The 27,292-nt window shown below is 49.0% G+C and overlaps 1 protein-coding gene across 1 annotated transcript in view; it reads right to left on the bottom strand.

Annotated features, from left to right (window-relative positions):
* GATA4 (GATA binding protein 4) overlaps nt 1-25,460 on the bottom strand; it is a 52,872-nt gene extending 27,412 nt beyond the window's left edge. Inside the window, 2 exon segments of the mRNA XM_068142934.1 lie at nt 24,755-25,024; nt 25,027-25,460. Of these exon segments, the coding sequence (XP_067999035.1) occupies nt 24,755-25,024; nt 25,027-25,285 (529 nt within the window). The 5' untranslated portion in view covers nt 25,286-25,460.
* Nucleotides 25,461-27,292: the final 1,832 nt, after the last annotated feature.

Here is a 27,292-nt window from a genome sequence, read left to right as displayed (position 1 = left end):
TTTCCCAGGTGCTCAGGATGGTTTGTCACAGAATCACAGAATGGCAGGGATTGGAAAGGACCTCTGCAGATCATCCAGTCCAACCCTCCTGCTAAAGAAGGTTCTTCTACAGCAGGTTGTACAGGAGCATGTCCAGGCAGATTTTGAGTCTCTCCAAAGGAGAATCCACAAACTCTCTCTGGGCAGCCTGTTCCAGGGCTCTGTCACCCTCACGTGGAAGAATTTTCCCCTCATGTTCAGATGGAACTTCCTGTCTTCCAGTTTGTGTCCCTTGTCCTATCACTGAGCAACACTGACAAGAATAGTTTCATAGTTTCATAGTTTCATTCAGGGTTGGAAGGGACCACAAGGATCATCTAGTTCCAACCCCCCTGCCATGGGCAGGGACACCCCACACTAGATCAGGCTGGACAGAGCCTCATCCAGCCTGCTCTTAAACACCCCCAGGGACAGGGCCTCGACCACCTCCCTGGACAACCCATTCCAGGGTTTCACCACTCTCATGGTGAAGAACCTCCTCCTCACATCCAGCCTGAATCTCCCCACCTCCAGCTTCATTCCATTCCCCCTAGTCCTATCACTACCTGAGATCCTGAGAAGTCCTTCCCCAGCCTTCCTGTAGGCCCCATTCAGATACTGGAAGGCCACAATTAGGTCTCCTCGGAGCCTTCTCTTCTGCAGACTGTACAGCCCCAACTCCTTCAGTCTGTCCTCATAGGAGAGGTGCTCCAGCCCTCTGATCATCCTCGTGGCCCTTCTCTGGACACGTTCCAGCACCTCCACATCCCTTTTGTAATAGGGGCTCCAGAACTGGACACAGTACTCCACGTGGGGTCTCACCAGGGCTGAGTAGAGGGGGAGGATCACCTCCCTCGACCTGCTAGCCACACTTCTCCTGATGCAGCCCAGGATCTGATTGGCTTTGCGGGCTGCAAGTGCACACTGAGAGCTCATGTTGAGCTTTTTGTCCACCAGCACCCCCAAGTCTCTCTCCTCAGGGCTACCCTCCAGCCAGTCACTGCCCAGCCTGTATTTGTGCCTGGGATTGCCTCGACCCAGATGCAGGACCCTGCACTTGCTCTTATTGAACTTCATGAGGTTGGCCTGTGCCCACCTCTCCAGCCTGTCAAGGTCCCTCTGGATGGCCTCCCTTCCCTCCAGCGTGTCTGCTGCACCACACAGCTTGGTGTCATCAGCAAACTTGCTGAGGGTGCACTCAATGCCACTGTCCATGTCCCCCACAAAGATGTTGAATAAGACAGGTCCCAGGACTGATCCCTGAGGGACTCCGCTTGTCACTGGCCTCCACTGGGACATGGAGCCATTGACAGCCACTCTTTGGGTGCGGCCATCAAGCCAGTTCCTTATCCATCTAGTGGTCCACCCATCAAACCCATGTGTCACCAGTTTGGAGAACAGGATGTGGTGTGGGACAGTGTCGAAGGCTTTGCTCAGGTCCAGGTAAACGACATCAGTTGCTCGCCCCTCATCTATTAATTTTGTCACCTGCTCATAGAAGGCCACCAGGTTGGTCAGGCAGGATTTGCCCTTGGCAAAGCCATGCTGACTGTTCCCAATCACCTCTTCACTATTCTTTTGAGCGAGTAGTGACTCCAGGAGGATCTGTTCCATGATCTTTCCAGGCACAGAGGTGAGACTGACTGGCCTGTAGTTCCCTGGTTCCTCCTTCTTGCCCTTTTTGAAGATGGGGGCAATGTTTCCCCTTTTCCAGTCTGTGGGGACTTCCCCAGACTGCCAGGACTTTTGAAATATAATAGAGAGGGGTTTAGCAACCTCATCTGCCAGTTCTCTCAGCACCCGTGGGTGTAACCCGTCGGGTCCCATGGACTTGAACACTTTCAGGTTCTTCAGATGATCACGAACCTGATCTGCACTTACAATGGGCAGTTCTTCCTCCCCGTCCCTGGCTTTGACTTCCATAACATCAGGAGTGTGGCTAGAGGCCCTTGCAGTGAAGACTGAGGTAAAGAAGTTATTAAGTACCTCAGCCTTTTCCTCATCACATGTGACCATGTCACCATTTTCCTGGCCCCATTCTCTTGCCATCTGCCCTATAGATATTGATCAACATTGAGAAGATGCCCTCTTGGTCTTCTCCAGGCTAAACAACATCAGGTCTCTCAGCCTTTCCTTGTCAGGGGGATGCTCCACTTCCCTCATCACCTTTGTAGCCTCTGCTGGACTCGCTCCAGTAGTTCCTTGTCTCTCTTGAACTGGAGAGCCCAGAACTGGACCCAATACTCCAGATATGGCCTCACTAGGGCAGATTAGAGGGGGAGGAGAACCTCCCTTGACCTGCACTCTTCTTAATGCACCCAGATTGTCTGAAATCCCAAGACTGTTTCCATTAAAAGGTGACAGTTTGAGTATCCTCCCTATGCTTCAAAGCCTTTAGAATTCTTTTTCCTGTAGCTGAAAGCCAGATCTTCTATTTCTTTTGAATAGGTTGAGAAACTCCCAGGAACTGTGCAATTCCAGAAGCTGAGGTTTCAAGGGGAAAACCCATCAAATCAAATGTGATCAGATCACATCAGTTAAAAGTGCTGGTTGGTCCAGCCCTGTGGCACAGCAGGGCTCGACTGGAAAGGAAGGCGGCAGCAAAAGCCAAGGAAAGACAAAGATACAAGGGGCAGGGAATGACTGCCATGTGTGGGAGAGATCTGTAGCCCAAAGCAAGCTGTCAGCTGAGCCTTTTCTTTCACATCAGGGATATCATCAGCTGATGTGGCCGGTTGACGTTGCCCCCTTAAGAAAGGGAATATGGTGGACGGAAGTTGGTAAACGGAAGGAATAGTCTAAACTAATTTCATTGGATGAGTGGGAGGAAGCACTTCTGAGCTGGGACTATACTGGACATTTCCAGCACTTCTCAGTCAGTCTTGCTTCCGCCTCTTCTTCAGGCAACAGCTTTCTGTCCTGGGCTTTCTGCCAAGGCCCCGGCCTTGAAAACAAGATACCAGGCCTGTATATTAACTCTTTTCCAATTAACACAAAACTGCTTTTAACTTCTTTCTTTCGCTCTCTCTCTCTTTCTATCCCATTCTGGGGAAAGGGGGGGAAGAGAGGGGAGAGCGGAGGTGGGGGACCCCTCTCTGCCGAGGGGGGCACTCTCATTTCTGTGTTACTCTGTTGTATATCTTTGTATATATTGTAGATATTGTAAATTTGTAAATAATCCCCTGCCAACCCTACATCGCTTTGTAAATATAGCTCCACTGCTTTGCTAATTCAGCTTGCGAGTTTTTTTTCCTTTCCCTTCAATTTTTTTTTCCCTTTTACTTTACAAAGGGGGAAGGGAGGAGGCTTCTCAGCCTTATCCTTCCAAACCCACCACATTTTTTTTATTGGCGTACCCAACGTGCGGCAGATAATTAGTTCAATTTATTATTTGATTGATTTAGTGTTTTCCAGCTGAATTAGCAAACATGAAGGTATTGTGGTTTGTGGAGCGATTATTCTTTTCAATTTTTGGGGCTCTGATTTACAGGTATTGTTTGGGTTTGATTTTGGATTACCTGGGTAAATATTTGGTGCGGACAATTTATATGTGGGTTATGTATAGAGTTAAATTATGGTATGGAAAATGTATTAATTTATTATGGCCAGTGAGATACAGGAATGTTACCTCCACCACTCTCCCAATTGAGATAAAGAGTTTTAAGATTCCGCCTGAGGAGACAGTAACTTTAGGTGATGCCTGGGATCCAAAGGTGATTTATGTGATGTGTATAAATCTGTTGCTGGTGATGGTAATTGCATATTTACTGTTCTCTCTGCGGCGAGAGAGAAAGTTATCCAGAGCTTGTTTTGTTATTAAAACTAGATCAAAAAGAAAACGCCGTGGCTCTCGATCAGTCCCAGAGTCATCTAGTGACGAGGACTGTGGAGAACCCGTGTCAGTTAAAAAGAAGGCTAAAAAGTTAATTGGTAAAGCAGCTCTAAATGACTTTGCTGATTCTGGCAAGCAGCCAAGGGCATCGGCTGGTATCAACATGGCACCTACTCCTTCTCCCACTCCTTCTCCTTCTTCTTCTTCTCCGTCGGCCAGTAATGGAGCAATGTCACTTCCACCCACTCCCTCGGTGGGACTGGAAGTCACTGCCCCAGCAGCTGATTTATCTCAGGACCTGTCAGCTTCCATTAAGGTGGCTGTAAATTCAAACACAGCTCCAGTCAAGATGGCTCCTTTAAAGACTAGAAGTGGAAAGGCCCAAGATGGAGAAGAAGAGGTGGAGACTGATCCTGGTGAGGGGCCCTCTACTCTAAAAGATCCTGCTCAGGAGGAAGAGAAGGTTTGTTTTAAAGATCTAGCTAACCTAGTGAGATCAAAGCAGGATAGAGATGAAGCTAGGAAAGCAGCTGGCAAAGGTGGTTCTCAGCTTAAAGAGATCCTTAGGAGGATGACAGCAGGATTTTACGGGCAAAGAATTCAGGGAGACGAGGAGGAAGATGATATTACGGACTGTTCGTCACCACGGGAAGAATTGAGAAATGTCCGTAAAGATTTCACCAGGGCAGATAAGGAGCCAGTTCTAGCTTGGCTTAGTAGGTGTTATGATACAGGTGCTTCAGCTCTAACAGTTGGAGACAAGTCAGCAGCTCAATTAGGAACTCTCTCAAGGGATAATGGAATAGATAGACATCTAGGCGAAGCTCTCGGTAAGGTTAATCTGTGGATACGCCTTTTAATAGCGGTTGCCCTGAGATACCCTTCCCGAGATGATCTTCCATGGAATCCTAAACCCTGGACTACCATAGATGAGGGAATTAAGCGCTTGAGAGAATTTGCTGTTAGAGAGCTACTCTATGGTGAACATGAAACTCTGAATCCTGATGACGTTCCTGTGGGTATTGGTCTTGCTAAAAAGATCATCAAACTTGCTCCTTCTAATTATGCAAACATTCTGGCAAGCAGGATTGTGTCAAGAAGTTATGGTGGAGCGTCTCCTACGGTTGGCCAATTCAGTGATCAAATGAGACAATTGGAGGATAGCATGACACGTGGTTCTTTGGTTTCAGCCATTGAAACTTTGTCTGGAAAAATTGAGAATTGCATGAGAGAGTTAAAAGATGAATTTAGAAATTCCATATCCCAATTGGCACAAAGAGATAGTTTCAATTCTTCCTCCAGGTGGGTACAAGTTTCATCTGTGAGGAATACACGTCCTCCAAGGAGGTCATTCCAAAACAGGACATTCCAAAACAGGTCATTCCAAAACAGACCACCAAGGCAATCACGTAGAACTATTTGGATAACTCTGCGTGATCAGTTTGGTGAGAACATGAACCGCTGGGATGGCCAACCAACTTCTAATCTTTTCAGGAGACTGAGGGAATTGCAAAGTGGCAGAGCCCAAGGTAGCAATACCAGAAGGGTAGCTGTTACTTCCACAGTTCCCCAGAACAACTCTTATGGCTCCAACAGTGGCTCCAGTTATAACATGCAAAGTTATAACCCTGCACAATATGTGCAATGCACATGTGCACATGTTCCCCATAACTAGGGGTGCCCTGCCTCCCGCCAGGGGGAGGAGAGGGATAACAGAGATAACAGAATCTATTGGGATGTGTACATCCAGTGGCCTGGCACTTCACAATTTCAGAAGTACAGGGCCTTGGTTGACACAGGAGCTCAGTGCACCATAATACCATCAAATTATCAGGGATCAGAGTCTATAACTATTCTGGGAGTCACTGGTGGATCTCAAGAGTTAAGTAAGGTAGAGGTTAATATAAGTTTAACTGGTAAACAATGGAGGAAGCATACAGTTGTGACCGGACCTGATGCACCTTGTATTTTGGGAATTGATTTTCTGAGAGAAGGGCGTTTCAAAGACCCTAGAGGTTACAAATGGGCTTTTGGAGTAGCTTCAATAGAAATTGATGGACAAAAATTGAAGCTATCTGCCAGACCTGAACTTTCTGATGAATCTGCAGTTGTGGGACAACATAAGATACAGGACATTAAATTGCCGGTTGCTTCTCAGACTGTGCATCACAGACAATACAGAACCAACCGTGACTCTTTGTTGCCCATTCAGAATCTGATTCGTCAGTTGGAGAGTCAGAAAGTCGTCAGCAAAACTCATTCACCTTTCAACAGTCCAGTGTGGCCTGTGCGGAAGCAGAATGGAGACTGGCGTCTGACAGTAGACTACCGAGCCCTAAATGAAGTGACACCACCTATGAGTGCAGCAGTACCAGACATGATGGAACTACAGTATGAGCTGGAATCCAAAGAGGCCAAATGGTATGCTACCATAGACATTGCTAATGCATTTTTCTCTATTCCCATAGCAGAGGAATGCAGGCCTCAGTTTGCTTTCACCTGGAGAGGAATCCAGTACACTTTCAACAGGCTGCCAATGGGCTGGATCCACAGCTCAAGCATCTGTCATGCAGTGATCCACGATGCTCTGGAGAAAGGCGGCGCTCCAGAACACATCCAGTTCATCGATGATATCATCGTCTGGGGTAAAACTGCTGAGGAAGTCTTCAAGAAAGGTAACAAAATCATTGACATTCTTCTGAATGCAGGTTTTGCCATCAAGCGAGACAAGGTGAAAGGGCCTACCACAGAGATTCAATTTCTGGGAGTGCGATGGCAGGATGGACGCCGACACATTCCAGTGGATGTGGTAAATAGAGTCTCCACCATGGCAAGTCCCACAAACAAGCAAGAGACCCTACGTTTCTTGGGGATAGTGGGATTTTGGAGACTGCACATTCCTGGATACAGTCAGATTGTGAAACCTCTGTATGATGTAACTCGAAAGAGAAACCATTTCCACTGGGGACCTGAACAACAAGCAGCCTTTGATCAGATAAAGCAAGAGGTAATTCAAGCAATGGGTCTGGGACCTGTCCGAGATGGTCCAGACATTAAGAACATTTTGTACACAGCTGCAAGTGACAATGGTCCAACCTGGTGCTTGTGGCAAAAAGCTCCAGGTGAGACACGTGGACGACCTCTTGGTTTCTGGAGTCGAGGTTACAGAGGTTCGGAGGCTAATTATACTCCAACAGAGAAAGAAATCTTAGCTGCCTATGAAGGAGTAAAAGCATCTTCTGAAGTGATTGGAACTGAATCACAACTTCTTCTAGCTCCCAGATTACCAGTTTTGAATTGGATGTTCAAAGGCAAAGGATCCACACCACATCATGCCACAGACTCAACCTGGTCTAAGTGGATGGCTCTGATAACACAGAGAGCTCGAATGGGAAATCTTGAAAGACCTGGTCTAGTGGAGGTGATCTCAAGTTGGCCTGAAGGTACCAACTGTGCTAAACCTCCAGAGGAGAAAGTAACTCGTGCTGAGGAAGCTCCTCCTTACAATGACCTCTCTGATGATGAAAAGAAATATGCTTTGTTCACAGACGGTTCCTGTCGTCTTGTTGGAAACAAGCGAAGGTGGAAGTCTGCAGTATGGAGTCCAACACGCCGAGTTGCAGAGGCGAAAGATGGAGAAGGAGAATCCAGTCAGTTCGCAGAGGTAAAAGCTGTCCAGCTAGCTCTCGACGTGGCTGAACGTGAGAGATGGCCAAAGCTTTATCTCTACACCGACTCATGGATGGTAGCCAATGCTCTATGGGGTTGGCTAAAGAACTGGAAGAAGAGTGGTTGGCAGAGAAAAGGAAAACCCATTTGGGCAGCCAACCTGTGGCAGGACATTGCTGATCGAATCGAGAGAATTCCAGTGAAAGTGAGACACATCGATGCTCACATTCCTAAGAGCAAAGCTACTGAGGAACAGCAACACAACCATCAGGCAGATCTAGCTGCAAGAGTTTCTCAAGTAGACATGGACTCTAATCTTGATCTCGACTGGAAACACCGAGGTGAGATATTCTTAGCTCGGTGGGCTCACGATTCGTCAGGACATCAAGGCAGAGATGCAACATACCAATGGGCTCGTGACAGATCCATAGACATCTCCATGGATGCTATCACACAAGTCATCCATGACTGTGACATTTGTGCTGCTATTAAGCAGGCAAAACGACTTAAGCCCTTGTGGTATGGTGACAGATGGTCCAAGTACAAGTATGGTGAAGCTTGGCAGATTGACTACATCACTCTACCACGTTCTCGTTCTGGTAAGCAATACGTGCTTACTATGGTAGAGGCAAACACTGGATGGTTAGAAACTTATCCAGTTCCACATGCAACTGCACGTAACACCATTCTCGGTCTGGAGAGACAAATCCTGTGGAGACATGGAACTCCAGAGAGGATTGAGTCAGACAACGGAACTCATTTCAAGAACAACCTTGTAAAGAACTGGGCAAAAGAGCACGGTATTGAGTGGATATTCCACATTCCCTACTATGCACCAGCTTCAGGGAAGATTGAACGCTACAACGGTTTGTTGAAGACCACTCTCAAAGCCATGGGAGGTGGATCTTTGAAAAACTGGGAAAAACATTTAGCACAAGCAACCTGGCTGGTAAATAGTAGAGGTTCGGTGAACCGAGCTGGACCTGCACATTCAGATTTGCTACGGAAAGTAGAAGGTGATAGAGTTCCTGTTGTTAGAGAAAAGAATCTGTTAGGTAAAACTGTTTGGGTATTTTCACCCTCAGGAGAGGCTAAACCTGTCCGAGGGGTGGTTTCAGCTGAAGGTCCGGGTCACACTTATTGGGTAATGCAAGAGAATGGTGAAATTCAGTGTATTCCACAAAGAAACTTAACTTTAGCTGAAAGAGGTTAACTTCAAACTGCTGTACAGCTACATCGCGTCCAAAGGAAGAACCAACGAGGAATCTACGGTGCACGAACCCTGAGATCCCTGAGAGCTCTGAGTCAACTAAGAGACCCTGAGATTCCCTGTTTCCCTTTTCTTCGCTTCATCAGTGAAGAAATGAACTGTTTTCCATTTTTCTCATTTTCTGATTTTCTTGGACTTTTGAATCATCTACATCTGAGCATAGCCGGAATGGACTATGAACTTTACTCACGAACTGTAAATATCGTTTTGGATTGGATGGACAGTATGAACAGCCAATGAAATTGTTTAGAAGGGGTGGACTGTGGCCGGTTGACGTTGCCCCCTTAAGAAAGGGAATATGGTGGACGGAAGTTGGTAAACGGAAGGAATAGTCTAAACTAATTTCATTGGATGAGTGGGAGGAAGCACTTCTGAGCTGGGACTATACTGGACATTTCCAGCACTTCTCAGTCAGTCTTGCTTCCGCCTCTTCTTCAGGCAACAGCTTTCTGTCCTGGGCTTTCTGCCAAGGCCCCGGCCTTGAAAACAAGATACCAGGCCTGTATATTAACTCTTTTCCAATTAACACAAAACTGCTTTTAACTTCTTTCTTTCGCTCTCTCTCTCTTTCTATCCCATTCTGGGGAAAGGGGGGGAAGAGAGGGGAGAGCGGAGGTGGGGGACCCCTCTCTGCCGAGGGGGGCACTCTCATTTCTGTGTTACTCTGTTGTATATCTTTGTATATATTGTAGATATTGTAAATTTGTAAATAATCCCCTGCCAACCCTACATCGCTTTGTAAATATAGCTCCACTGCTTTGCTAATTCAGCTTGCGAGTTTTTTTTCCTTTCCCTTCAATTTTTTTTTCCCTTTTACTTTACAAAGGGGGAAGGGAGGAGGCTTCTCAGCCTTATCCTTCCAAACCCACCACAGCTGAGCACACAGGCTGGGCTCAGAAAGCCCATGTGCATTATCTTACCCTTCAGCTCACGGAGCTGAGGATGTTCCTGTACAAACACATTCTGTCCTTTATATTTCCCACCCCCCTTCCCTCTTCTTTGCCTTTTTCTCTTCTGAAAGAGTTTTGAGGAAACTCACTGAGGGCCCCACTATTTAGAGACTGATAAGGCTTAGACATATGGAGAGCAGGGCAGTGGCTTTCTGGGCAATGTGGATCACCAGGTTGATTGCTGGTGGGAATGTGGCTCTCTTCTCTCCTCTGATCTGGATTAACAGAAGACATGACCTGTCTGGTTGCTGATCTGCAGGAAATGGAGAAGCATGTAAATTCCCTGTGCTCAGCCAAAAACCATGGTGCATCATTGTGCAGCTGCACAGAAATGGCTTGATGCTGTCCCACAATGTGGTGGAGAAAATCACAGAATCACACAGAAACATTCAGGTTGGAAAAGACCCTCAAGATCACCAAGTCCAACCAACAACCCTACTCTGCAAAGTTCACCCCTAAACCATATCCCCAAGCACCACATCCAAACCACTTTTAAACACACCCAGGCTTGGTGACTCCACCTCCTCCCTGGGCAGCACATTCCAATGCCACTCTTGCCATGAAAATTGTTTTTCCTAATGTCCAGGTTGGGTACTCAGTTGGCTGCCTAGGCCAAGCCTAAAGACCCTGTTTGATGCTTAGCAAACATTCAACCTGCAGCCAGGCTGAGCCACGTGGTCCTTTCCAAAAGGCAAAGAAATATCTCTTTTTTTTTTCTTTTTTACTTGCTTCAGAAACACTGTGGTGAGACTGTTCCTGTGCAACCCTTCCCAGGCCAAATGTTTCTCATCAAGGCAAAGGGAACATTGTGTCCCTCCCCTGCAAAGCTCCCTCCTCTGCCTGTGGCAAACCAAGGTCTATGGCACACACCACTGCCAACAGCCAAGAATACTCCTTCCCTTCATGCATATGTTTTCCCTGGTCTGAAGGACAGGGGAGGTAGAAGCAGCCAAGGGGCCAGCTGAGAACATGTGCAAGAGGGACATGATGGGAAGGTTGGGCAAATCCTGGGCCTGGATTTGAGTTCTGTCTTGGCCCTGTAATAGGCCTCCCCGGAGCAAGGCTTTTTATCTCCTTGCAGCATTGCTCTTCCCCTGTGAGAAGGAGCAAAGGCTCTTCCCTGCCACACTGGAGCAGGGCAACAGCACAGCTTTGAAAGCCCACAGCCAGAGACGTGGAGAAAAGCAGAGGATAGAGGATAGGGGTGGGTGGAAATGGGCTGGATTCCTTTAAAGCAGCTCACACAAACTACCTCTTTCAGGCATGCCCAGGAGGTGGCCCTGAGGGATTGGCCAAGTTGATTACTTGGGAAAACATTGACACTAGACCCTGAACCAGCAAGGCCAGTGGTCATACCAGAGCTGTCTGGAGAGACTGTGGACCTACACACTTGAAGTGCCATGTCCCACAGCCAAAAGGTGCACAGTCTGCTATACAGGAGACAGGCATGCAAACATCCCCAGGGATGTAGGAAGCTTTTGGTCAGAGCACTTGCTGGCCACCCTTTTTGATAGCAACTTCTGCTGGCTGTCAAGCTGTGCACGAGTGAGTTCCATGTCCTGCTTTCTTTTGCTGGTATCCCACCCACCAAGGTGACCTCTCCTTTCTTATTCCTCCTTAGAACCCTTACACTTGTAAATATCTGGGGCTCTTCTGATAAACGGAGATTCCTCTGCTATCAACTGTCCAAATATTTTTTAACAAATCTTAGATTAGCATGGAGAGTCCAGGAGTTGGTCAGGATGGGACTATCCACAGCCTGGGCTCTGCTTGGCAGAAGGCACCTGGAAATGGTCTGTCTTTGGACAAAGTAAACCCAGCTACAGCATTCTTCTCCTTGAAGTATGTCCCATCTCCAAATGGATGTGCCTCAGCAAAGGCAAAGGTCACAGAATCACAAAAGGATTTGTGTTGGAGAAGACTTCTGCAGATCATCTAGTGCAACCCCCCCAGAAGATCTTGTGCATGAAGGGAAAAAAATGTAGATGATCAAGAAAGCCTGAGATTTCCAATGCCATGATCCCACCTGGGCAGCTGTTTCTGAGCTGTCCACGTCAATGGATCACCTCTGGCATGTGTGACCATGTCCAATGCACCCACAGGGGACCACAAGCAAGTGTGCTGTGGATGCATGCCAAGCTGCTGCTCTATGGCTGAGTCATGGGAATTTGCCTTATGGTTACTGGTGAACTGGAGAACCCTGACCCTAAGCCCAGCTGGCACAGTTTGGCCCTGACCAGAAGCTCTTGCACTCCCATCTACAATGGTCACATCCAAACTGCTTCCCATGATCTTTACTAGGAGATGATTGGAGCAGGCTGAGATGGTCTCTGCTTGAACCATGCCAGGGACCATGCTGAAGACTGAAGAGCATAGTCCCTCATGTTCCTGGGGCTGGCATCTGGTGCCAGGACATCATCAAGAATGACACAGCCATCATGTGCTCGTGGCCTGCTCAGGGTTCTACAGAGCGGCTGGTGAGCTGACTCCTTTAAACATGGGAACCCAGTGGTTTATGGTTGTATGTCCTACTGCATCATCTGTCTGTCTGATGGTGACCATCTGTCTGTAGAGGTGACTATAAGCACCCAGGTAATCAAAGCCAAGGCTAGCTCTGGGCCAAGGGAAATCGCTGCTGTTTGGGATCGTTACAAGGACAAATGTTTGCAAACAACATAGCCAAACTCATCTCAGCAGTGGGAGATGGACATTAGGCAAAGCATTTGGATTAGGATGGGGAGGGATTTCCATCCCTGCATTTTTCCAAGCCTCATCCAGGTAAAACCACAGCAGACCTCAGCTGCTGCTAGTGGCTGTACTGCTTCAGGCAGGAGGGTAGAGTAGACATCATCCAATCTGCATTTCTACAGTCCTGCAACTCCAGAATCTCAGAGTTGGTTGGTTTAGTTTTTATTTTTCATTCCAGGCTGGTGCAGGTCAGACAGAAAGACATTTCTCCAAGTCACCTGGACAAAATCCTGCTTGTAGGAGTACAATTCATTGTAGTATTGTCAGCATATGTCTGTATTATGCATGTGTACAGAAACATAGACTCAGGATGGTTTGGGTTGGAAGGGACTTCCAAAGGTCATCCAGTCCAACCCCCCTGTGGTCAGCAGGGACATCCTTCTCTAGATTTGGTTGCTCAGAGTCTTGTGGAGCCTGACCTTGAATATCTCCATGGATGGGGCCTCAACATCAAAGGATGAGGAAAAGGCAGAGATACTTAACACCTTCTTTGACTCAATTTTTACTAGAAGGGCAGAACGTCTTCTTGACAGCTGGCCTACAGAGCTAGCAGAAGGAGCCAGGGAGCTGCACAGTTTCCCTATGTTCCATGAGGAGGTGGTTGGAACTCTCCTTAGCAGCTTGGATCCCCACAAGTCCATGGGACCAGATGGGATTCATCCTAGGGTGCTGAGAGAGCTGGCAGAGGAGCTGGCCAAGCCACTCTCCATCATTTTTCATCAGTCCTGGCTCACTGGAGAGGTCCCAGAGGACTGGAAGCTGGCCAACGTGGTGCCCATCCATAAGAAGGGCCGGTTGGATGAGCCAGGGAATTACAGGCCTGTCAGCCTGACCTCAGTGCCAGGCAAGATCATGAAACAGGTCATCTTGAGTACAATAACACAACACTTACAGGATGCCCAAGGGATCAGGCCTAGCCAGCATGGATTTAGGAAGGGCAGGTCCTGCCTGACCAACCTCATCTCCTTCTATGATCAGGTGACCCACCTGGTGGATGTGGGGAGGCCTGTTGATGTAGTCTACCTGGACCTCAGCAAGGCCTTTGACACCGTCCCCCATAGCAAACTCCTGGCCAAGCTGTCAGCCCATGGCTTGGACAGCAGCACACTGCGATGGGTTAGGAACTGGCTGGATGGCCGAGCCCAGAGAGTGGTAGTGAATGGTGCCACATCCAGCTGGCAGTCAGTCACTAGTGGTGTGCCCCAAGGATCAGTGCTGGGCCCTGTGCTCTTTAACATCTTTATTGATGATCTGGATGAGGGCATTGAGTCCATCATCAGTAAATTTGCTGACGACACCAAGCTGGGGGCAAGAGTTGATCTGCTGGAGGGTAGAGAGGCTCTGCAGAGGGACCTCGACAGGCTGGACAGATGGGCAGAATCCAACGGCATGAGATTTAACACATCCAAGTGCCAGGTTCTGCACATTGGCCACAACAACCCCATGCAGTGCTACAGGCTGGGGTCAGAGTGGCTGGAGAGCAGCCAGGCAGAGAGGGACCTGGGGGTGCTGGTTGATGGTAGGCTGAACATGAGCCTGCAGTGTGCCCAGGCAGCCAAGAAGGCCAATGGCATCCTGGCCTGCATCAAGAACAGTGTGGCCAGCAGGAGCAGGGAGGTCATTCTGCCCCTGTACACTGCACTGCTTAGGCCACACCTCGAGTACTGTGTCCAGTTCTGGGCCCCTCAGTTTAGGAAGGATGTTGACTTGCTGGAACGAGTCCAGAGAAGAGCAACAAAGTTGGTGAGGGGTTTGGAACACAAGCCCTATGAGGAGAGGCTGAGGGAGCTGGGGTTGCTCAGCCTGGAGAAGAGGGGACTCAGGGGTGACCTTATCACTCTCTACAACTACCTGAAGGGAGGTTGTAGACAGGCGGATGATGGTCTCTTCTCCCAGGCAGCCAGTACCAAAACAAGAGGACACAGTCTCAGGCTGCGCCAGGGGAGGTTCAGGTTGGATGTTAGGAAGAAGTTCTATACAGAAAGAGTGATTGCGCTATGGAATGGGTTGCCCGGGGAGGTGGTGGAGTTGCCGTCATTGAGGGTGTTCAGAAGGAGACTTGATGGGGTGCTTGGTGCCATGGGTTAGCTGTTTGGGTGGGTTGGATTGGTTGATGGGTTGGACACGATGATCTTGAAGGTCTCTTCCAACCTGGTTTGGTTTATTCTAATAAAGGTTTATTCTAACTACCTCCCTAGGCAACCTGTTCTGGTATTCCATCAACCTGATGGTAAAGAACTTGTTCCTAACAGCCAATCTAAATCTCCTCTTCTCTAGTTTGAAGGCATTGCCCCTTGTCTTGTCACTGCAGGCCTTTGGAAACAGACTCTCTGCAGCCTTCTTGTAGGTGCCCTCCAGGTACTGGAAGGCTGCTATTAGGTCTTACTGGAGCCTCCGCTTTTCCAGGATGAACAAGCCCAGCTCAGAATCACAGAATCACAGAATTAACCAGGTTGGAAAAGACCTTCGAGATCATCAAGTCCAACCTATCATCCAACTCCATCTCATCAACTAAACCATGGCACCAAGTGCCACATCCAATCCTTTTTTTAACCCCTCCAGGGATGGTGACTCCACCACCTCCCTGGGCAGCACATTCCAATGGCCAATCTCTTCTTCTGTGAAGAATTTCTTCCTAACATCCAGCTTAAGCCTCCCCTGGTGCAGCTTGAGACTGTGTCCTCTTGTTATGGTTCTGGTTGCCTGGCAGAAGAGACCAACCCCCACCTGGCTACAACCTCCCTTCAGGGAGTTGTAGAGAGCAATAAGGTCTCCCCTGAGCCTCCCCTTCTACAGGCTAAGCAACCCCAGCTCTCTCAGCCTCTCCTCACAGGGGTGTTATTGAGACACAGGCAGTGACTCCAGTTCAGGGGTGTCACACTGATAAAACCTGCTCAGAAGAGTTACACCAAAATAAATTAGGCCAGATCCTGGCCTCTCAGCAGGGACACCAGCCAGGGACAAACACAAAGGTGTTTACTACGGTTCATCGTGCTGCAGGGGACAGTCAGTTTGTCTAACCCCTGGCCCTTCCTCTTTTATTAGTCATTCTGGACATTAAGTCAACTGAGCCCCTGAATGGGGTGGGAGGATGGAGTGATTCTGCTGGCTGCCAGTAAAGGTCAGTTTGCACAGAAACTTCATCCCAGACCAATAAACCAGCAGGTACCGAACTTATCAGGGCAGCGTATAACTTGCAGTTTTTCTAACTCAATTGATTGGACTTTTTATCTAAAATAACAGGCATTATAAGATAGGGGAAAGTTGAGATAAGGAAGAAAATTGAGTAGGTCTTGAATCAAGATCAGCGTGGCGACATGTTCAAACTCCCACACCTGCCCTGCAGGAATCAATGCAAGATTCTTGTCGCCGTCCCCTCGTTTTGAAACACTGCTGAAGTTGAGTGAACTTTGAGACTGTGGCATTTATTCTGTGATTATAATTAACCTGCTCACCCGTTGTTATTGATTTTTGCATGAAAAGGGAGGTGACAGAGCCTGACTGGGATGTTGGTTTAGGGATAGGAATGGTTGGGAGGGCAGGCGGTGGGGAAGGCAGGTAGCCCTGCTGTTGTGAGACCCTTCCTTGGCTGGGGGCAAAGGGAAGGGGAGGGGGATAAAGAGGGATTTCATCCTCCTACTTCTGCTGGGAACTGGAAAAACCCTCAAGGCCAGATCTTTACATCTTGAAGGTCAGGGTAGCTCAAATCATCAATGACCAGCCCCCTTGAAAGAAGGAAAGATCCAACATGAGCAGCCCTTTGAGAAAAGTCTCAGTGGTGCCTACAATCCAGGGTATTCTCCCAGCCCAGAGAGGCATGAGGAGGAGACATCCCCTCTGAGCCAGCTGTCCCTCTTGTACTTCACATCACCAAGGTATATCCCAACTTGGTGTCCTTCCCAGAAGTCAAGCCCCTGAGCAGCCAGCCCCAGGGGCCAGCACTCCCTTCCCAAAATAATCTCAGACATCTGGGGCCGAACACGTCATTCAGAGGAGTCTTGATGTCTGGGGCTCACCGCCTTGCTGATTTCCTACAGCCCCAGTGCTGCGAGCCCAGAGTATGAAATAATGATGGCTCCCTGGCTTGCAAACCCAACAGCCTGGCTTAGAAACCCATAGGAGTTTAAATAATAAATTTTAGGTTATTTTTCCTGTCCCTTCTAGCATTCCAGCAGATAGGAATCAGGGTTTCCCCAGCTTTTCTCTTGCTCCTTCCCTTCCTGCAAAACCAGAGCCTGACAAATGATAACATGACTCCAGAAGCTGGAGCTTGAAGGAAAACCAAGGCACATGGAGGCATAATGGCTGGCAGCAGCCAAAGGCAGGCAGCTGAGGAGCAGACAAGAGGGAGATGCCTCCCAAACTGTTGGGAGGTGTTTGAAGAGCCAAAGGAGGCAGCCCACTCCCGCCCCGCGCTCAAGGCCAGGGGACGACCTGAAACTCACTTGCGTATTATAGATACAGTCAGAGAGCACCATGCAAGCAGGAGATAGGGAAGAAAAAAAACAACCAAGAATTGGCAAAATCTGTCTCTGAGGGAACAGTGTGATCTCCATCTCCCTTCCTGCTCCATCTCTGGGGCAGGAGCTGCAACATGATTTAGTGGCGGGCTTAGTAGGAATGGGTTAACAGTTGGACTTGTTATCTTAAAGGTCTTTTCCAATCAAAATGGTTCTTTGGTTCTGCCCTCAACTTCTTCTGCCAGGATGGGTTTTAATCTTTTGGGAGACCCTGACAGCAACAGGCACCCAGCCCTAGCCGGGACCCCTGTAAATACACCATGCAAAGGCTGGAAGCATCAGCCATAGGAAAATGGCTGAGCTTCAGGAAGAAGAGAGCAAGCGAGCAGGCAGCGGCATCCCACTGTGGGACCTCTCCTGAAATGCTTCCCTAGCAGACACCGACCTCATTCCCAGAGATTAGGAGGAAACATTTCCAGGCAGCGATTTTGTTATGCCAGACTCAGAAGCGTCCAGTACCAGTCCCTGGTGGAGATGGGAGATCGGCCCTGCTGCATCTCTCTTCTGGCTGCCCTCACCCCACCTCTAGTGGAAAGCTTATTTTTACTTGACTTCCCATGAATTATTATTATATCATTAATTTTTTTTCCCTCTTTCACAAACAAAATTAATTTCCAACTCTTCTCCCAAGGCTGTTGCAAGCTGTTCAAGCCCAGCCTGCTCCGGTAAGAAGCTCACCAGCTTCATGGTTCATTCAAAATACTTGGATTAAAATAAAACCCCACACAAACCCCTTTATGCTGCAATGTGGAAACCAAGTGGTCACTTTCCAGAGAAGAAAAGAAAAGGAAAAGACTTTTGGGGCTTCTTCACCTCTCCCCAAGAAAACCTGTAGGTCCCCATATAATTGCAGAGGTGCTGCATTTCTTCTCTGCTGAAGCTTCTTGCTTGGGCCTGATCCTGCACCAGTTCCAAGCAAACCTTCCTTTGCTTTTAAAGAGGAATGGTTTCAGCTCTGAGCAAGCAAAGTGGAGTTTTTGAGGTTGGTTGTTTGTTTGTTTTTTTCACAGTCCATAATGAATCTTTTTGGGGGGGGAGGGGTGGGTCCGATCCTGGAAGCTTTCACTGGGAGAATCGGCAGGATTGGTCTTAGAAAGATGGGGCTGGGGGGGAAGCAAAAAGACATGGGGAAAACCCACCTTTATCCCACTCCAAGCAAACTGTGCATTGTACATATAGGTGTCCACCCAACTGAGCAAACCAAAACCCCTCTTGTGCCAGCAATTAATATCACCCTGCACTTCTTGGAAGAGAGAAAAAAACATTTTCGCCTCCAGTTGACGCTACCCTAAACTTGGCTTTAAAATCCAGCCCTTGCCAAAAACCTGAAAGCTGAAACGTTTCAGCACTGATGGCAGGGTCAGATCTGCGTCCAGCTTTGCATATCTTTGCCCAGAGAATTTGTTTTCCAAGCAGACTTTTTTTTTCTCTCTTTTTTTTTTTTTTTTTTGCCTGGGGGGGTGAGAAAATCCAGCTCTGGTTTATCACATTGAACATGGAATCAGCACTGAGAGCTCCCATGTGTTGGAACGAGCGCAACAGCAAACTCAAGCGTACCCCCGCAAGGAACCTTCTGAAAAACTAGAAGGGGAGAGGAAACAAAACATCCTTACATTTCTGCCATAAGAGACTTTAAAATGGCACTGCTTAGCACAACAGAAACCTGAAAGGTTTCAAACGGCCTTCCACAGCCTTTGTACCAGCCGCCGCAAAGCCAGAGATGATCAAATTATTTTCAAGCGCTGTCACACGCACCTGTGCCCATGCCTAAAGACCTCACTGCTCAGGCATGGCAGATAATTGGGTTTAATTTGTCATTACAGATGTATTTACAGCTTGGACAGGTCACTGTGACCGATGATGTGGAGAAGGCTTGCAAAAGGCCAAGTGATTGTAATATTTTGCTGTAACGCTGGGTGCTATCATCGACAACTGCAAGGTTTTTGCTCCGTGAAGGGGACCCACAAAGGGTTTTTACATTTCTCCTCTGGAGTAGATAATGAAATATAAATGCCCAATCCAACCTGCTGATGAAATTTGCTTTTATAATTGAAGTTAATTTTGGAAGCAAGCACACATTCACACGTCTTTGCCTGGTTATTCTGGCAGCATTTCACACTCGCGCACCAAAGGCATATTTGCACCTTCCTGCCAGACAGCAGCGTGAATTGGGCATTCACCAACAAGGTGAATATTTGGCTTTTCCATCCACCCTGTCTTTGCAGTCCTACAGGCATGATTAGACACATCCCCCCACCTCCAAAGCAAGCTGTAGCTGTAACAACCCAACCTTGCCATTACAGCTGGGTTTGGCCATGTAATTGAGTTATTCGGGGCTCACATGTCACTGTAAGATGGGGCTGGCACAGCCGGCCTGGCAAAAAAACCTCAATCTGCATTTCTGCCTCTGCCCTCCCAGTGTGAACAAAACCAGCCACTTAAACCCCATGGTCTGAGCTCTTGACACTGGTTTCACAGCCCCCAGTGAGCCCCAAATGGGAGGCAGACGCTTCGTTGAGTCTTTTTAAAATCAGGTTGCAAAAGCCCCGCAGGACCCAAGGAGTTCAGCTGCATCCCCACACCTTCCTCTGCCCCTTGCTCCCCCGGCGGTTTCACCGAGCAGGGACAGGATCCCTGAATACCCCATTCATTTCTGCACCTCCTTTTCAGCAAGGCAATGGGAGAGGGGGAAGGACATACCAGGCTAGCATGTGAATTTGGGGTCAAAATGCCTGAAAGGGGATATATTATATTTGCAGCCCTTCCTCCGACACCTGCGAAGCTCCGCAGGGCTCGAGCAGCAAAAGTTTCCACCTTGTGCCCGTGAAAAGTCTCTGCATTTTTCAGGAGTGCACTAACAAAGCTTTTCTTTTACCTGGATTTTGCTTAAAATGACATTTTTTCCTGCCTTCATTTTAACAGCTCCTGCACATATCCTTCCCCAGCAGCAGCAGTCTGCCTGCCAACCTTCAGGCTTGCTCACCTCACTGCTTTTTCACCCCGTTGGGGATTTTGTTTGATGGTTGGTGCTTTGGTGGTGGTTTGGTTGGGAGGTTTTGTTTGTTTGCTTGTTTGAGTCATTCCTTCATATTTCTGAGTGAGAGGTTTTGCTCATTCTAAATACTCAGCTGCATTTGGATTAACCAGTTTTGGGGACCCCCTCTCTGCTGGCCAAGCTTGAGGTTTCTCCATCATTAGAAGAGGACAGAGGCAGCAGGATCAGGCCAAATTTCCTTTGGGAAACATTCAGTCTGTTACCAAGGATTTTGTGTCTTTCCCTCCAAATTGGTGGAAATAAATAGGGAGAGAGTAAAACACAAACTGTTTCTTAAATGAAACATTGCTGTTATTGTTATAGGAATAAAGTCACCTAGGTGAGTGTGTGTGTGGAGGAGAAACAAATAATCCTGGCTTAATGAAGTCTTCGATTGGGTGCCACTGTCCACTGCCTTGACTTTTACTGCTCTACAAAAATTCATGAGGATTTATAATGACTCATACACTACCAACATGGCTGTTCTGTGCACTTGTGTTGGGTAATAAAGTGCAATTTTCAGTTAGAGAATTGTATTATGAATAGGAGTAAGGCAGCGCCTGTGCTGGTGACAATTCTGATCACTGGCCTTGCTTTATTTGCAGTTTCAAATACGTTGTCTGGGGATTTGGGCTGGTGTGTTTGAGCTTGATCTTGCTGAAAGATTAGAAACCCTCATTCTGTGGGTTTCATCTCAAAACCCAGACTGACTGGTGACAATTAAGTTAGGCAGGAGAGCAGAAGGTGGCTTGAGACTCGCAGCGGGGATCAAAGCCCTGGGCCAACCTTCCCCGCCAGTGGAGCTGAGGTGAGAAGCAAAATCACTTGCAAAACAGGGGAGGTAGGGTCCTCTGCAAAGGGCAGACACGTACTACACCCTCATCCTTCTGTCCTGCTGCCCCATCTCTCCACTGTACAGCTCCATCCCTCCATCCTGCATTTTCATTCCTCCATCCTAGCCCTATGGCCCCATTCCTCCACCCTATGGTCTCATCCCATTCAGGGCAGGGACAACACAGATGTCCCACGGGAAGCAGCCACCTTGTCCTTAGGTACATGGGGAAGGTCAGGGGCTGCTTGTAGGGCAGAGGATTTGTAACAAATGCCGATGAGTCACTGGAAATTCCTGCCCCGGGGGATGCTTCAGGGCAAATCTTTTAGCATCCCTATGGGAAATCTTAAGATCTGGTTCACAATCTCCCCCACCAGCAGTGGAGAAGACATTTTCCAACCCTGTGCCTGCTCCAGGCTTTGATCTTCCCAGATGCTGCTCCTGGGTGCCTGTTTGGGGAACCCTGCCTTTGAATGAGTCAAAACAAAAAGCAAAGTACCCATCAGAAATGTCCACAGTCCCTCACCCCAACTCGCTCCCAACCACCTCAACCTCCTGGATGACACTGCAAATGAAAAACCCTGTTGGTTTTGGACTCTGGCAGGGGAGTATCCTGCAAGGGGACTTTGCAGTGGGTCCTTTTCATGCCTCATTAAGTTGAGAATTCACTGTAACACCATCCCAGGGAATGTCTGGAGCAAGTTCACAGCGTCACGGGGTCTGATGCTGCCCTTCAGGGTAATGAAATCATTTGCCAAACTTACCCTTGGAAAGCCCAAATTTGGCAGTTTGAACTCACACCAGGGGAAAAAAAAATTCAGACTGTGTGATTTAGGCACTCATCCTTCCCAGCACTTTATATCATAAAACTGCATTGGCACATTTTAACCCAGCCCAAGACCCCTTTTATCGGGGGGGGGGGGGGGGGGGGAAATAACTAAATGAAGATCTTTATTTCTTTTCACATAATTTTCTTTGAACACAATTTCACTAAACTTCTTCCCCCAGTGCACTGCTTTACAACAGGGCAAAAAAAATTGCCATGCCCAGCTGCACAGACTACAGATCTGTGCCCACATATCCAGCTACACACCTGCACAGAACTGCTCTTCAGTATTAAAAAAGTAATAATTAACATTCTAGTCATCCCAGGGGTGCTCTGAATTTAGCCCTGGATAGGTGACTGTTCTCCAGGAAGCAAACTCACTGGAGGGAGCTGAGAGTGCTGCCAAGCCCCCTGGATTTCATACAGCCTTGTGTGAAGGATTTTGCTTCTACCTGAAGATTCCCTGGTTGTGCAGGGAATAAAAAACATCTTTATGAAGAGAATAAGAATGTCTTTTGGCCTAAGGAAAGGGGTAAGGAAGGAGCCTGGGCTGCATCGTGCCAAGGGCTGCTTGGATGGCTGAGCCACGCTCGGATTTAATAGTGGGTCCGGGGATGGTGCTTCTCTTCCGCTAAATCTTTCAGCCCATCAGAGCTTGCTCATCAGAAAGAAACCTTTCTCCCCTCTCAGAAAGCAGCAGTCAGCTTTTACGTGTTTCGTACAGCCCCCCTCACTACCGTCTACCCGATCGAGAAGGAGCCCGGCGGGGAGCAGCCCCGGCAGCACCCGCGTCTTAACTCAAGGAGAAGAGGGGAAAGGGACAGACAGATCGGGATCTCAGACTGCTTGCCTGGGGGAGCTGCCTTCCGAAAAACCCTTTCCTTCCTTCCTTCCTTCCTTCCTTCCTTCCTTCCTTCCTTCCTTCTTCCTTCCTTCCTTCCTTCCTTCCTTCCTTCCTTCCTTCCTTCCTTCCTTCCTTCCTTCCTTCCTTCCTTCCTTCCTTCCTTCCTTCCTTCCTTCCTTCCTTCCTTCCTTCCTTCCTTCCTTCCTTCCTTCCTTCCTTCCTTCCTTCCTTCCTTCCTTCCTTCCTTCCTTCCTTCCTTCCTTCCTTCCTTCCTTCCTTCCTTCCTTCCTTCTCTCTCTCTTTTCGTTCTTTCTTTCTTTCTACCAAAATGCAAGCACTTTTTTTCTTTAAAAAACAAGTAGCAGTAACATAATTAGACCCACGCTAGTGAATTCCCAGAGATCTGCCGCATTGCCTTCAGCAATAGCCTGAATCCAGCCCCCGAATGAGGACCCCGGCAATGGAAAAGGATCCCGGCACTAGTATCTTCTGAACTGGCTCAACACATCCCATCTGCCCGGTGCTATTTCAGAGCCCAGATAAAACCCACGCTTTTTGGTTTTGGGTTTTTGTTTGTTTGCTTGCTTGCCTTTTGTCATCACATTGCAGGCTGTGCGACCTGCAACGCAAGCTGCTGCTGAACGCAGGATTCAAGCATCCCCAAATCACTGAGCTCTGTCTCTGGCACCTTAAAAGCCGCTGGCTGGGGTTTTTTGCAACTGAAATTCTACGTTTGAATTAATTTGGTTTTTAGGTTGTTTTAATTGCTAACTGCCCCTTTTAAGACCACTGCAAAAAGGTGATACCTTCCCCCCCCCCCCCCCCCCCCGAGGAAGATCTCTTCTTACTGCAGTTCAATGTAAATATGTCCCTCTTCTTGATAATATGCACTTATTACTTAATTATTCAATTCCCCCTGCTTTGTTATTTTTTTCCCTGTACTTTCTACCTTCACAAAAAAACCCACCATTATCTGATTAGCCAAAACTTTATCCTTAAAGAGAATCTGTTCCCTGTTTTAAGCCATTTCAGAATGCCCAAAGAAAAGCAAAAGTCACTGGCAAAGGCCAAGCTTCCACCAACATCCTCATGTCCTTGCTTTAATGTCTTCAAATAATGCTAAAGGTAAAGCAAATCTAGCGAGACATGATGGATAAAAATTACCCTCCAAAATTCAGGTTGAAGACTGTGATCTTAAAATGTAGCTACAGATACATTTGGGTCTTTTTCTTTGTTAACCCAAAACCCCAACTCGACAAAAATACCTTCGTGGAGAGAAGGCTGGGAGGGGAAGACAAAGGGTTCACGAAGCAGCGATGCAAAGATGTGCCATGGATTTCTCTCCTCCTTTCTCCCTCTTCCACCTTACCAAATATAAAAGCAATATTTTAAGCCATTTGGGACAATTTCTGGTTGTCGAAGCAAGGAATGCTTAATGAAATGAAAGGTTCTGAGATTGAGTTTGGCACAAGTGATCAGGGGTGAGATTTCTGGGCCAAAGAGACACTGAAATACAGGGCTAGGTCCTTCAGATGTGCTTGTAAGGCCCCTAAAAGATATGATAATAAAAGTGGACACATTTCTTTCTCTCCTCTATTGTCTGTCCCACCTCAGCACTGAATTTCCCTTCACCTTCCCTTTTTCTAGGCTAATAAAACATAACGACATAAAACGACCCAGAGAGAAGGTCCGGGATTCACAAGCCAAGCTTTAATTTCCCCACTGTCAAAACAAAATTTCCTCATTTTGCATCTGAAGCAAAGTGGGGAAGGAGCTGTCTGGGTGCCCGTGGAACACTGTGGTCCTACACTCTACCCTCATCCCCATCCCAGCCTCGAAACCCGCTGTGAGCAGCTTGTGGAGCCAGCAAGCCTTTGCACAGGAGCTCGGCACATCATCTCTTGCTGCTCCCGGCCTACCCAAAATGATAATTATGTTTTTTATAGATGGTGGTCCTTAAGGATATTTGGAAATGGTGATTTTGTAGATAAATTATGTGTGAAGGGAAGGGAAACCACAGCACCGCAGGATCTTCCCCCCGACTCTGTGTTCTGCAGCCAGAGAGGTGGCTAGGGCAGCGACAATCCAAGTGTCCCGAATTTCTTCCTCCTGTCCTTCGCACCACCTTGCCCTACTCAAAGAGGGGTGTGCACAGTGGACAACGGGGTAAAACCCCTTCCCTCCCGTCCCCCGACCCTGGCTAACACTCACCGATGTTGTCATGGCGGGCGGCTGCGGGCGTCCCGCGGCTCGGTAGATTGTGCAGCATGGAGTTGTCGAAGGGCGAAGAAGTCCAGGTGGTGGCCATTTCGGGGCTCATATAAGCCGGGTAGGGGCTGGAGTAGGAGCTGCCGAAGCCCCTGCTGTACTGCTCCCTCCCGTTAGTAGAAAGGTTCAAGGAGCTGCTGTATGCTGCCGCGGCTTCCCGGGAAGAGGTGGCAGGGATGGGTGTGCTGGTGGAGAAGGAGAACCGAGGTGACACGGAGGGTGAGATGATCCGGATTGTAAGCGGCGCTTTTTCGGCTCCGGTTGAGTCCAGATGGAGTGGCTAGAGACGGGACTGCCTTGCTGGGAAGAGCCGCTGCCCTGGAGGTACGGCAGGCTGGGGAGCATGGATGTGACCCTCGTGGTGGGCACGTAGACGGGGGATGCCTGCCGCGGCCCCGCTGTGCATGAAGGCCACCTGCCCCCTCGTACGCTGGAGGGGCCGGGGTTAGCTGCCATTGCTAGACTCTGGTACATCTCGTGATGGGCCTCCCCAAACCCCAGCCGGGTCCCCCGGCCACAATCCAGAGTGATGGGAGCGGGCGAAAAAACCTCAGGCTCCACTTTCCCTGTGATCTCGCGTGGGCACAGCCTTCCAGCCCAAACCAAAAACACCACCAGCGATGCAATTTTCCACCGCACGCCCTCCCCTCTTTCCCCGCCACCCACCTTCCCCACCTTCAGCAGGTCCAGCGGCCCCTTCGACACCCCCAGAAAGAAGTCCAGGTCCCTTCGGAGGAGAGATTTAGCTCTCGCTGGATTTAGCTTCTTCCACCTCGCTCCATCCGTCACCTCCCGCCCCCACCACCCCCCACCACCCCCACCCCTCCCACGATGGGGCTGGGCTGCTTAAAACCCTCGCCAGTCTCCTCCCCGTCTTTCTCCTTAACCCCCCCCACCCCGCCCCCGTCCAGCAACACCTCCGGGGGAGGCAGCAGGGGTATGCGGCCGGGATGCGGGAGGAGACGGCGGCAGGGCCGGGACCGGGACCCCCCCTCCCCGGGCGGAGGAGATAAGGAAGTTAGAGCAGTTTGGGGTGGGGGGAGGAAGGTGAATGGGGAGGGCTACACAGCCTGGAAGGTGAGAGACAGCGATGCTCTCTCTACAGCCCCGGAGCAAGCCCCCTTTGTCCAGCAGGTAAGATCGGTGCTTTAAGTTGTTAATGGCCCTTGAGGTCGGCGTTTGGGCATGGGTGTATGTGGGGGGAAGAATTAAATTAGACAGTCGGTGGGGAAAGGGGGGAAGGAGGGGAAAGAAGGCTGGCTCGACCCTACCTCCCACCCCGCGCCTACCCCACGCACATCCTCAAAAAGTCGGCCACTCGTGGAGAGAGAGATGCTTACAAGGGGAGGAAGGGGTGCTCAAAATGTGAAGGGGGCGACTAAAAAGGGAGAGGGGACATTAATCGCTTCCCCTTCCACCCCACCCCCGCCTTAATAGTGCCCAGAACCTCTGGCAAGTGATGACATATGAGCAACAGACCCACAGAACTCCCCCTTCGGGCTGGTTTTACCTCCCCCACTGCCCTACTGCACCCTTCTCTTGTCCTGCGTGGGAACTGGGAGGAGCTGGAATCACAGCGAGCTGACCCAGTGGGGAACAGGGACGGCCTGGGTGCGGGTGGGGAGACATTCCCGCAAGGCAGAGTGGGTGTGTTGGGTGCTTTTACCCGTGTTGGTTTGATCTCTGAATTGAGGTCGGTCTTTAGGGGGGGGGGCTGGAGTTGAGGGCTTGGGGTTTGGACATGGCACAGGCCACGAGATGACGTTGGGGCCTTTTGAGTGGTTTACAAGGGTGAGACCTCAAAAAATACTTGTGAAAGGAATTCAGGGTGAAATACCCTTCCCCAAGGAAGGTCCAGGAGGGATGTGAGACAATCTGAGCTGCTCTTTTTTCTCTGCACCCGAGAAAACCTTCTCACACCCAGAGAAGGGCCGGACTCGGGGTGGGGGGAATTATGGTCAAAGAAATAACTCTTGGGCCTGAATTAGATTTAACTAGCAGATTCCCCAGGCTGAACCCCTACGCTGGACTGAATTTAGCAGCAGAAGAGATAACCAGGAGATAAGGGCTGATACCCGGGAGGACAGCAGGAGAGCGGCCGTGAAAAAGGCGGAGAAGCCGGAGACAGCCTCGGGAAGGGGTAAGGATGGAAGCGAGCCGGGAAGAAAGGGTTTTCAGGGGGAAAAAAAGGAGGTTTTGAGGAGCTCTTCTTTACCCCCAAAAATCTGGGGGACTTTTGCCTAGTGCAAGCGACCCAGGAGGGAACATTTCCGCAGGATTGTCCGAAGAGGAGTGAGAGCTGCAGGAGGGGAAAAGGAGCAAATTCTGCTCCAATCCAACCCACCCTCCCACCCACCCCACCCCCGCCCCCAAAAATATAATGATGATTAAAACAGCAGAATCGAGTTTTCCAGTCCGATGAGACAATAGGAGGAAACTTTCAGGGGAGAACTGTAGGAAGGGGCTGTGTGACATCGAGGA

This window comes from Melanerpes formicivorus, unplaced genomic scaffold (assembly GCF_026170545.1).
Source record: "Melanerpes formicivorus ecotype bairdi unplaced genomic scaffold, bMelFor1.0.p_v2 SCAF_9, whole genome shotgun sequence".
Taxonomy (NCBI): Eukaryota; Metazoa; Chordata; class Aves; order Piciformes; family Picidae; genus Melanerpes; species Melanerpes formicivorus.
The sequence above is the reverse complement of the archived record's forward strand: the minus strand, read 5'-3'. Positions and strand labels throughout refer to the sequence as shown.